The 12,634-nt window shown below is 40.4% G+C and overlaps 1 protein-coding gene across 7 annotated transcripts in view; it reads right to left on the minus strand.

The window, feature by feature from the left end:
* Window positions 1–12,634, minus strand: part of NDST2 (N-deacetylase and N-sulfotransferase 2) — a 255,524-nt gene that overhangs the window by 17,147 nt on the left and 225,743 nt on the right. For all 7 annotated transcript variants that reach the window (XM_073596665.1, XM_073596666.1, XM_073596664.1 and 4 more), the window contains 4 exons: window positions 4,709–4,891; window positions 1,015–1,111; window positions 799–922; window positions 541–715 (listed from right to left, as the gene is read on the minus strand). In XM_073596665.1, the coding sequence (XP_073452766.1) occupies window positions 541–715; window positions 799–922; window positions 1,015–1,111; window positions 4,709–4,891 (579 nt within the window). The remainder of the gene's footprint in view (window positions 1–540; window positions 716–798; window positions 923–1,014; window positions 1,112–4,708; window positions 4,892–12,634) is intronic.

Consider the following 12,634-nt stretch of genomic DNA (forward strand, 5'->3'; position numbering starts at 1 on the left):
TGGAATTGGGGTTGTACATCTAACACGCCCCTCAGACTGACAATGCTGCTGTGCCCCAAGTTCATTCATCCAGAGAGGGGCAGTCTAATAAAGGTGATGTGTTACTGGCCAAATCACCAGGTGAAAACAAAGGAGAAAAGGCCTAAGAAAAGGAAACTGATGTAGTCACCACAATTTTGTGTTTAATACGGGTTTAACTGCAGAAGTAATACGATATAAACTATGCAGAGAACCCTATGTTTACCCATCACTTCTTTATTGAAAAGAAAAGGGAAAAGGGAATATGATAATGCCAATACAGCTCTAATAGGACTGGAGGAAATTGGAGAAATGTTGTTTATTTGGGTATTGTAAATCAGGTCAGATGTGTTAAAAATTCACTTTGTCTACACCCTATTTTGTATTGTCCATTAATGAATGTTTAGTTGGTCTAGAATGTCTGAGTAATGACACCTGTAAGCCTTGCTAATTATGTGGTTTAACATAATGAGACTTCTGTGCTATTGGGAATGAGAATTATGGCTTTCAGTAGTCACTTACCTGGTACCAGGAATAAGCACGATCAACAGGACTGATCAGAATGGCAATAATTTTGGCTCTGGGTAAAAGAGCTGCTGCCCGTTTTGGTACCACTTCTGTGTCAAAATAATTGGCACTTTTTTCAAACATGAAATCTGTGCTGGCATTGGAAGGTATAGGAAAGAAATCCATGTACCTAAGGGAATAGGAGAAACTCTTAAAAAAATGCATACTACTTTTCCCCAAAACACAGTATATGTATACAGCAAGAATAATTACCAATCAATGCCCTTGTGGTAGTTCTGTCCATTAAAAAACTGGATCTCTTCAAAGGTAACCGGGCTCTGGAAGTTGCTGGTGACAGCAGGGTGCATGGTGAGGAACGTGTATAGTGCAGTTGTACCTGTTGGAATAACCCAAATATATGGCAGTGAGGAGAGGTCAGTCACCTCCAGTCACCCTGGTACATTTTATGGAAATCATCACCAGATGTACCTGTCTTTTGGGGTCCGACAACAAGGAATTTAGGGAGCCTATCACACGTCTTTTCCTTAGACCAGATGTCCTTATGTCTCTTGTCATCACAAGGGTTCTATATGGAGGGGGAAAAAAAAAAATCAAAAACATTCTAGGCAGCATAAATCTGGACACATTACACTAAATTGAGGGGTTGCCTGTATTAACAATGGTAAATCTGGGTCTTGAGAATTCTTATGGTTGATGATCATTTAGAATATGCCTCAAATGGAGTGTTCTCTTGCTCAGATTAACATGCCCAAGTATGTCTTCCCCAGAGGCACATTGGAATTCTCACCTGGAGGGTAATCACTGCACTGGTGCCTTGTGCACAATGACACATGCAGGAGTCAGATGATATGGGTGCCTTTATTTGTTTACTCTTCTGACAGGGATTGAGGGAACTGTTGCCAGTGCTCCACACTTGTATGATATTTATGTTGGGAGAAGCATTATTACATCAATTAGGATTCAACGGGCTCTATAAAAAAAACCCTCGAATACCATAAGGCCCCTTGGACAGTAGTGGAAATGTTTGTTGGTGATGTTAAGTAGAGAGTGGCCTGCGGGTCGGCTGTAGGCTTATTAAGATAGTTATAACCAAGTTAAAGGGATGGAGAATATATATATATATATATATATATATATATATATATATATATATATATATATATATATATATATATATACACACACACACACATATATACACACACACACACACACACACACACTGGCAGAATTTATGATTTCTTAGCCATTTTTCAGAAAATATGAACACCACAAAAACATTTCTTTCACTCATGGTTAGTGTTTGGATGAAGCCATTTATTATCAATTAACTGTGTTTACGCTTTTTAAATCCTAATGGCAACAGAAACTTATCCAAATTACCCTGATCAAAATTATACATACCCTGGTGATTTTGGCCTGATAACATGCACACAAGTTGACACAAAGGGGTTTGAATGACTATTAAAAGGTAACCATCCTCACCTGTGATCTGTTTGCTTGTAATTATTGTGTGTGTGTGTGTGTGTATAAAAGGTCAATGAGTTTCTGGACTCCTGACAGACCCTTGCATCTTTCATCCAGTGCTGCACTGACATTTCTGGACTCTGAGTTATGGGGAAAGCAAGTGAATATTCAAAGGATCTGTGGGAAAAGGTAGTTGAACTGTATAAAACAGGAAAGGGATATAAAAAGATATCCAAGGAATTGAGAATGCCAATCAGCAGCGTTCAAACTAATCAAGAAGTGGAAAATGAGGGGTTCTGCTGAAACCAAACCACGGTCAGGTAGACCAACTGAAATTTCAGGCAAAACTGCCAGGAAAATTGCTCGGGATGCACAGAAAAACCCACAAATAACTTCAGGTGAAATACAGGACCCTGAAAAAATGTGATTTGGCTGTTTCAAGATGCACATTAAGGAGGCACTTGAAGAAAGATGGGCTGCATGGTCGAGTCGCCAGAAGAAAGCCATTACTACGCAAATGGCGCAAAGTATCCAGCTTACAATACGCCAAACAGCATAGAGACACGCTTCCAACCTTCTGGCACAAAGTAATTTGGAGTACTTGAGAGTACTTGAAAATTTAGCTTTTTTCCACAACCATAATCGCTACATTTGGAGAGTTAACAAGGCCCATGATGAAAGGTACGGAGGTGAATCGCTGATGTTTTAGGGATGTGTGAGCTACAAAAGGCACAGGAAATTTGGTCAAAATTGTTGGCAAAATAAATGCAGTATGTTATCAAAATTACTGGAGGAACATTTGCCTTCATCAGCCAGGAAACTGCGCATTGGGGCGTACTTGGACATTTCAACATAACAATGATCCAAAACACAAGGCCAAGTCGACCTGTCATTGGCTACAGCAGAATAAAGTGAAGGTTCTGGAGTGGCCATTCTCAGTCTCCTGACCTCAATATCATTGAGCCACTCTGGGGAGATCTCAAACGTGCAGTTCATGCAAGACAGCCAAAGAATTTACAGGAACTGGAGGCTTTTTGCCAAGAGGAATGGGCAGCGTTACCATCTAAGAAGATAAAGAGCCTCATCCACAAATACCACAAAAGACTACAAGCTATCAATGATGTTAAAGGGGGCAATCCACGGTATTAAGAACTGGGGTATGTAAACTTTTGATCAGGGTCATTTGGGTAGTTTATGTTGCCATTATGATTTAAAAAGAGTAAACACAGTTGATTGATAATAAGTGGCTTCAGCCAAACACTAACCATGAGTGAAAGAAAAGTTTTTGTGTTATCATTCCTATTCTCTGAAAAAAATCTACCAGAGTATGTAAACTTATGAGCACAACTGTATATTTATTTTTTGTTATTGTTTTTCAGCATTGGTCCTTCTCAATCTATGTCCCTGGATGAGACCTGGTGGGATTTGTATTAGAAAAAACACTTTGTGAGCAACGTTTTTAAAATGGTCACTTCATATACCAGAGGTAGGCCTACGCGTAGACCTATAATCTTAATGGGGACACATTTGAATAGCTTAATACATAACTAAATATAGTAAAAGAGCAATCCATTATTTAAAGTAATTTTTCCTGTCAAGATTTTGCACCCTTAGATTCCTGTAGATGGAGTCAATCTTGGGTTAGTTGGAGGAGGACTGCGTTGTGATTCTCTAAAATAACTCTGTGCGGCGAACTACCAAATGTTCGGCCCCTCCCCCCCGCTGCCTTCTGGGAGACACACAGGTCCCAGAAGACAGCAGGGACCATTCAGCACACGCAGCGCGACTCAAGCATGCGCAGTAGGAAGCAGGCTGTGAAGCCGCAAGGCTTCACTTCCTGTTTCCCTTAGTAAGGATGCCGGCACCTGCACCTGGAGCCGAGGGACGGGTTGGCTTCGGATGCCGACATCGCGGGCTCCCTGGACAGGTAAGTGTTCTTATATTAAAAATCAGCAGCTACAGTATTTGTAGCTGCTGACTTAATTTTTTTTCCCCCAGGCAGAACTCCGCTTTAAAGCTTTTGAATCGAAACTATTCATTTTTTATCTTTTAATTCCTTCTATAATGCATTAGAAAAATCAATAAATACATGGACACAGCCATACAGAGTGGCACACAGAATGAAGCGCTTCTGGCTAGCGCAGGGGTGTCCAACTCTATTTCATTGTGGGCCGCATCAGCATTATAGTTGTCCTCAAAGGGCCAGTTGTATCTGCAAGACTATGTATATTTATGCAGGGCTTTTTTGCTCAGCGAATAGGTGCAGGAACTTAACCACACCCCCCGCCAAACCATATTGAACAATGTGTGGCCAAATTGCAACAGTGGGAGGATCTTAAAGGGGCAATAAATACCTGGAGTGCATTACGTGCCGAGTTCTGTGATGTGCTATGTACAAAGCGCAGAGTTTAGGGATGCACTACGGGCAGAGTTTAGGGGTTTGCTATACACAATGTGCAAGAATCAGCTCTTTCACAGGCTTTTTACATCTTACTTCCATCCCCTCCTCCTGGGTGTGAGGGCCACATGAAATGGCCTAGAGGGCCAGATTCGGCCTGTGGGCCTTGTGTTTGACACATGTTGGCTAGCAGTAAGTAAAATGCAACAGATACAAAATCTTATGTAATCACGACACACCTGAATGTTTTGCTCTCAAGGCCGTGGGAGTGTTATATAAAGAATTATTTGCACCTACCTGCCACAGTGGGTTCTTCTCTTGGGGGAAGATCTCAAAATACTTTTTAGCCAATTGGACAGGTGGCAGAGTCTGTAGTCTGAGGTTGGTCCAGCACTGCACAAACTTCACCAAGCTTTCAAACGTGTACAGCCCCAGGCGGTCATTGCCATAGTTTGAGAGATGCGTCATGAAGATGCTGATCTGTAACAGGCACACACAGGGATTGCCATCTAGGTTAATTCTCCTAAGCACAGTACTTGGCTGTATAAACACACATCTATTATGAATGTGTCTTGCAGGGAGATAAGAGACAGTATGCAAGAAAAGGTGCTGCAGGTGCTGTGGGATTTTAGAGCATGGTACAATTTTCTGGTTAGGATTCACATTCACTTGATGTAAAGCAGTCTTTTCTTGACATTAACATGACATTAGAGCTAGAACCTTTGAATATTTCATGACCTCTCCGTTGTGCCCTGCTGAATATTTCAGAGGCGAGATGGGAAGACTGCGTTCTGCTCTACTTGTGCATCCCCTACAGATCTCCAACCCATCGCCTACTAGACCATTTGCTATAAGAATCACATGGAAGACATGGTACCTTCTGTAATGGGAACACTTTGCTAAATGTTGGAATGCAGACAGAATTCCAGAGTTTCAGTGAAGCTGCATACATGTATTAGGCATATGCCATCATAGGATCATCTATCTGTTTATTCTTTTTATTTCACCTATATAACATTTATCTAATAACAATAAATGAGAAAACAGCTACATTTAGAATGGAATCGTTTAAATTATTTGATCAGATAATGAATCTATAAATTACATCCAGTGCGTAGTAGTCATGATTCCAGGATTTGAGCTAAATAATGAAAACAAAACATTCTCACACTATAAAAAGCCATGAAAACAAATGTCACCCTAGACTTCTATATAAGCTCCTAAGTGGGTATACAGATATATGTTTACTTACTCTTAGCAACAAGTCTAGGAGAGAGAGAGAAAGTAGCTGGAAATCTGTATACCGAAGGTGTGAAGAGGCATCGATCAAACAAACAACCATTACCTTCCCTCTTATGCTCTTGATTACAGACTTCATTTTCACATTCTGCTGAAGCTCTCTCCAGCTTTCTCTAACTGTAGCATGAAAATGGTTTTTCAGCGAGCTCCGTGGGGTCCTCGCTGGTGTATGTCTGAAAACCCACAGTAAAACACTTGCACTCTCAAGATCCATTATGCAGTCCAAAGAACTGTACAACGGCTGAGAAGAAACAGACTGGCTTAATGGTGACATAACCACTGGAGAGTTACAGACTGTGCATAACATTATTTTGTACTTTCTGCACGCACAGGAGAATTCTGATGTTACATAAAGAAACAATACTTCCAAATCATTATGTAACAGTTCTGATCTTTTTCTAGTTTTGAGGTTCCATCGCTCTGCAGGTGTTAAATATTACTGTATCTCTACAGTACCTCCTGCAATCTCCAGTAGGAACTTTACATCAGTATTAATTTTCGGTAGCAAATTTCAATTTAATTTAAGGCCCCTTTCACACGAGGCGGACTCCGCTTCCACGGAGTCCGCCAGCTCAGCGGGAGATCTCTCCGTTGATCTCCGCTGAGCCGGCGGATGACAGGTGCCTCTCTGCTCACTGAGCGGGGAGGGGCTTGTCAGGCGCCGTTGCCGCCTATGGAGGGATCGGATGAAAACGGACAGCATGTCCGTTTTCATCAGATCTCACCCGATCCGATAGCGACAGACCTGGACATAGGGCCATCCGTCTGCTTTTAGCGGGTCGGATGTCAGCAGACATGTCTCCGCTGACATCCGTCGCTCCATAGGCTAACATGAAGCGCCTGTTCAGGTCCGCCGTCAAAACTGACAGGCGGACCTTAATGGTCTGATCGTGTGAAAGGGGCCTTAGTCTTAACTAAAATTCTAAAACTCATTGACTAAAACTCATTGTAGTCAATCGAATGGGTGTAGTTAAATTGTAATGTATTATTTAAGCATTTCTCTACCATTTCCAAATTCATTCTATACTGCTGGAGTGAAAAAACAAATATGTTATTTATGGTATTAAGGTTTGAGCATGCACTACAGACCAATGTTAATTTTGGCATCAAAATTCAATTAGGTTTTAGTCATACTCTTGACTAAAATGCCATTTTAGTTTTAGTCATATTTTAGTATACTAAAATAGTATTAAATTTAGTCAACGAAAAGGTTTTAGTCTACAAAATTACCACTGCTTTGCATTAAGGAGCTGAATAGGAACAAGGACAGGGTAATCTGTGTCAATGACATGGTCAACGGAACCTACAGATAATGTATACTGAAAATTCTATAGGCATATCAGGAGTTAATGGGCAGGCATTCAAAGGTGCTCTCTATTATGCAAAAACAATCACTATTCTAAGTGCCACTTATCCTGTCTCCAATCCAGTGTGATCCCACCCTGGCACACTGTTGGTCTTTTCTCTATATCTTGCCAGTATCTATGTTAGCAGTAAGGTGGCCCCTTAGGTAAAGATCACAAACTCTCAATCATGGACAGACAGCCGACATTATCAGACACGGAGCGCACAATCTGTCACAACATAAGGAGGACTCCTGGCACAGATTACTTCTATGTTCTTACCCTTTCCAGCTCAGATGCAGATCAGAGACTTTACGTACCCAATCTGTATATGATGGTCTAATAGATCCTGATGCCTCCATAAAAAGAACCCGATAACACACAAAAAAAAAAATCAATTGAAAAAACTAGCAGAAGTGGGTCCTATCCTTCCACACTTTCTACTTTTAGCATTGTAGGTAATATCCCCAACTTTACCAGTTTCTGGAACAGGCACACTTTTGCATGTATTCACAGATACGGCCTTCTGCTAGCAAGTCAACAGTTTGGCTCACTCCCCCATGCACCTGGCATTACACGCTTTTTACATGAGTCAGCCCGTTACAGTGGCAGGCCATCAAACTCAAGGGATGTGGTGGCCAAGCTAAAGTGCTAGTCAGTTGATGTTGGTTTTTGAATAAATTTAACAAATGGATTTCCCCATTCACACATGCTAGGTGGATGAAAAGAATCCTCCCGCCGGGACATTGAATTCTGACAGCTGGACTTCTCAGCTGTCAGAAAATGATCAGTGGATGCAGCCAGCTAATTGAGAACATCTTTGCAATAGTCCTGTTTAACAGACCTCGATCGTTAGATTGACTTAGTTCGACCAGGAACGGCCATAGATGGATCGAACCTTGGCCGGTCCCTGCTGAACTGGACAATTTTCGATTTTTTTTTTTCCTTTTTTTACTTTGTGGGCTCCCTTTGTTCTTACTAGTAGTACATCACCAATATTCCAAACCTTGAAGTCCTCATCTCACAACCAAAATATTGAGATGCTGCTTTGTTTGAACTACCTGCCCACTAACATGCAGGAAAATGTAAACATCAGTGGGAGCTCAGCTATAGGACGTAATTGTGCGAGGAGACAACTGTAAAAAAATGGACTCTTGTATTTTTACGAAAGTCAAGAGAAGGTATGTAGGTGTTAATGGGTGCAGGAAGTGTGCTTTCAATCCATATACATGCATCCACACATTTTGTATAATACTTGCTGAAGTCCAAGTGATAGAACATTCTTTATTACAAAGTAAAAGTATCAGCTACATGTGTATATGTATACCTACTACTATTGGAATACTGACAACACAATAAGGGACATCAATTCTGTCCCACAGCAATGCACTGCAATGAGGCAGGGTTAATATGGAGGTTGTACCTTCATTTATAATTGCTCAGCTACTATAAAGTTGCACTGGGACTGAATAAAGGCCTGTGTTGATGGGCTTTTTTTCACTTTAAGTGGGGTTTGCTTTGCCATACAAGTCTATGAGGGTTGCAAAACTTGCTTAAAGCAAAATAAAAGCACAACACAAGAATCATCTCAGTTACTGTGGATCTTCAGCCAATAATCTTTTTTGCATAGTAAGGGGTTAGAACTTTAGTTTTTTATTTTAATGCAGTATGAGTTATCATTGGGGGGATTGCCCCTATTATTTTCTGTCTCTGTTCGAAAAACAGTAGTTACCTGGACAGAACTGTGGAAACCTGAACATATGCAATACATCTTTGATAAATTCGGTTAAGAGTCCCTGTTTAGATTTCCCCTCACTTCCTTATCCCAGTGACCGATGTTGCCAGGAGAGGAACTAAATCTCCCCAAAGTGACAGAGGCAGCAGTAAAAACCTGATAGAGGTTATAATTTTACACATAATCTAAAAAGTGTTTTGCCTAGAGTTAAAATTTAAAGTCAGCGAGACCCTGTAAATCCAATATTTGCAGCACGTATTTGGTATGGAGACAGTGGAATACTGTAAACATTACATTATACAATGATGGTGAAACTTTGTGTACATGTGAGAACCCAGTGAGCTTCAGGTCGGTCTAAAAAATGTTTTTTAATATACATACATACTGTATGTACACACACACAGTCCGTAGGGTTCAATATCGAGTTGGCCCACCCTTTGCAGCTATAACAGCTTCAACTCTTCTGGGAAGGCCGTCCACAAGGTTTAGGAGTGTGTCTATGGGAATGCTTGACCATTCTTCTAGAAGCACATTTGTGAGGTTACACTGATGACCTCGAAAGGGACCCTGAGGATCCTAAAGGAGGTAACAGATCAAAAATTACTTCAAGAAAGAAAAGACAAGCAGCGCAAGTTCCATTGTTCATAATATATCAATGCTATCAGCAAAATGTCCTTTAGAGCAAACCGCTCTTAGTGAGATACATACAGTCTATGTACAGGGCAGCCTTTTGAAGGGAGGTGAAGCCGCTCCAGATATGCAAAAAAAGAAAAACAGGAAAGGCGCCTCTTAGTAAAACTGTATTTTTAATAATAACATTCCATTAAAAGCACTCACATTTAACACTTAGTTAGTCTGACGTGGGAAGCCTCAGTACAGGTATACAAGATTGCGTCCTCCTATGTCACATAGTCACACTCCTCTCCTACTGCCGGCCGGTTTGTGTGGCGCGGACTTCCGGGATTCAGTGAAAATCCAGTACGAGGCTTGGACATCCGCCGAGCAGTCGATTGGAGGGCTGGGACGCTGGAACGCAAATCCAAGTGTATGTGCTGTACTGCCGTTAAGGCGTCACGGCAGTACAGCACATACACTTGGATTTGCGTTCCAGCATCCCAGCCCTCCAAGCCTCGTTCTGGATTTTCACTGAATCCTGGAAGTCCGCGCCACACAGACCGGCCGGCAGTAGGAGAGGAGTGTGACTATGTGACATAGTAGGACGCAATCTTGTATACCTGTACTGAGGCTTCCCACGCCGGACTAAGTGTTAAATGTGAGTGCTTTTAATGGAATTTTATTATTAAAAATACAGTTTTACTAAGAGGCGCCTTTCCTGTTTTTCTTTTTTTGCAAAAATTACTTCAACCCAAGACCAGGTGAATTTTTAAATTAAATGCCACTCGTCCGCCAGGCCTTAATGAGTCCATGAGCTACAGACCTTTTTAGGCTAATCCCAGGCGCGTTGCCTGGGTTGTGGTTCATTTTTTTTAAACTCCTGTACTCTCTAGATTATGAATCATGTAACCCTAATCTGATTTGATGTGTATACCTGTATCTACCTTTATATGTCTTATGTATGAAAACATTTGATCATGAACTATAATAATTGATGTACAAAATTATTCTATACAAAGTTGTTGTTTATGCTTGGATTTGGAGATTACGGTAGAGCTATAGATGTCAATACTGCATTATTCAATTATTAATAAATAATTATTTTGTCATTCATAAAATAGATATGATTCTATTTATCTTAATAGCTATAGATGACATATTGGCTGATCCTGGGATGTGCGAATAACAACCAGTCCCTGAATATGTGGGACCCCTGGCATGGTTACATTCTGGGGAGAAGGGGTCTGTTTTTCAGTCGCCTTGACCTGCCATGGTGGTGGGTTTGATGTGGAAGGAGTCCGGGGACCCCCACATTTGTCAGGTGTAGGATGAAGTTGAATGATACTGTGTTGGTAATGATCGGTGGCTGGCCCCTATTTATGGGGTGGGTTGGTGTGCTTTGATGTGCGGAGGAATAGGGGGCTATGGCTTGATGCCTGATGTTTGCTTCTCCTCATCCGTTTGGGAGGCTCTGAAGTCTTGTTTGTCAATACTGTGATCTCTGCGCCGGCTCTAATGCGCATGCTTCCGATTTAGTTTTTGGCCGCACTAAGGCTCGGCGCATGCGCAGAAGAATATACGTGAATTATTGTGCTGGCTTTGTTTCCAGCCGCCTTTCACCTGCTAGCACCCTCCCACTGTGTCACCTGAACCCAGTACTAATTAGAATGCCAAAAACGGCACCAAAAACTGGTATAAATTCAGTCTTGCGTTCTCAGGTCTAGTGAATGGTGTCATTCTTTGTGGATGGATGTTATAGGTAAGTCCTAATGGGAGTCTTATTAATGGATACATAGTTATGCTTATCATCGGAGCTATTGTAGCCCACTGGATACGCAATTATATACTTTATAGATCTGTGGATGCAGAATCTGGATATAAGACAAGACAGGATATATTGGTTAGACAATAGTCCCAGCAGGATATACTTGTCCAATGGCCACCAGTTGGATGGTAAGTGGCTATTCCTTGCTGTATACCCTATTTTTAGTGACTCTTCTATGTTCACTAGTACTAGTAAATATATGTATTAAAAGGTAAATAAAAGCTCTTATAGGCAATACCAGCTACTTTTCCTTTTCAAGTCTGTGAGCAACTTTATGCATCAACAGCATCAATAATTAACATTCATACAGTACAAAGGTATATATATATATATATATATATATATATATATATATATATATATATATATATATATATATATATATATACACTGCTTTTGTTTTGGTTCTGTCTTTGTCGTTGATTTTTGTTTTCGGTTAGAGTAGGAATTTTAACCCTATCCCGATATGTGAAACAATAATCATATATTGGATTTATTTAGGGAATGGCTGCTGGAATATTAGCAGGTTCTTCTGTGATTTGGTATCTGGCTGAGGCCAACATCCTTCCTCTTCCAACTAGGATTTTATTATTTTTGTAAGTATTCTATGATTATGGTCAGTTTACTGACCTAGGTCTTACCTAAATTAATTCTATGCTCATTGGCACCTTTCACAATATAATCATTATTTTTAATTATACCAACTAATGGATAATAATCTTTTGTCTAAAGATACTGATCGTTGCATCGTCCTTCCTTTGACACCTGGTACGTCATTCTTAACGGGTCTCCCTTAGATGCGAGTCCCCATATATGCCATTTTTTAATCCTTTTGGATTATAAATATTTTTTGAAAATAATTCTACTGTGCCTATATATAATCCAAATGTAAATAATATTAATGCATTTTCTCTTATCCTTGAATAGGATCTCTGTTTTAAGTCAAAATATAAGATCCTAAAGAAGCAAAGCTGTGAAACGCGTCGACCTTCTGACGTTTGTATAAACAGAGATCTTGAGAATATTGTTACTTGATCAATTTTCATATGCTTTTATATGTGTAAAAATAATTTTAAATTCTTTTTTGTAATAAAGACATTAACTATTCATTTGTTTAAATGTCCCTTACTGGTACAGTTAAAGTCCATCATATCAGTCCTAATTTCTAAAACAATCTACACAGGATGAGGTACCCTTATAGCCTACTCAATCTTTTTATATACGAGGTCACACTGATGTTGGACAAGAAGGCCTGGTTCCTAGTCTCCGCTCTAATTTATCCCAAAGAATTATTGCGGAGACTGTGAGCCAGGCCTTCTCATCCACTTCAGTTCCTGACCTCAGGCACTGATACAGTATCTCACAAAAGTGAGTACATTTTTAAACACAAATAAGAGTATCATGTA

Source organism: Aquarana catesbeiana, linkage group LG08 (genome assembly GCF_042186555.1).
Source record: "Aquarana catesbeiana isolate 2022-GZ linkage group LG08, ASM4218655v1, whole genome shotgun sequence".
Taxonomy (NCBI): Eukaryota; Metazoa; Chordata; class Amphibia; order Anura; family Ranidae; genus Aquarana; species Aquarana catesbeiana.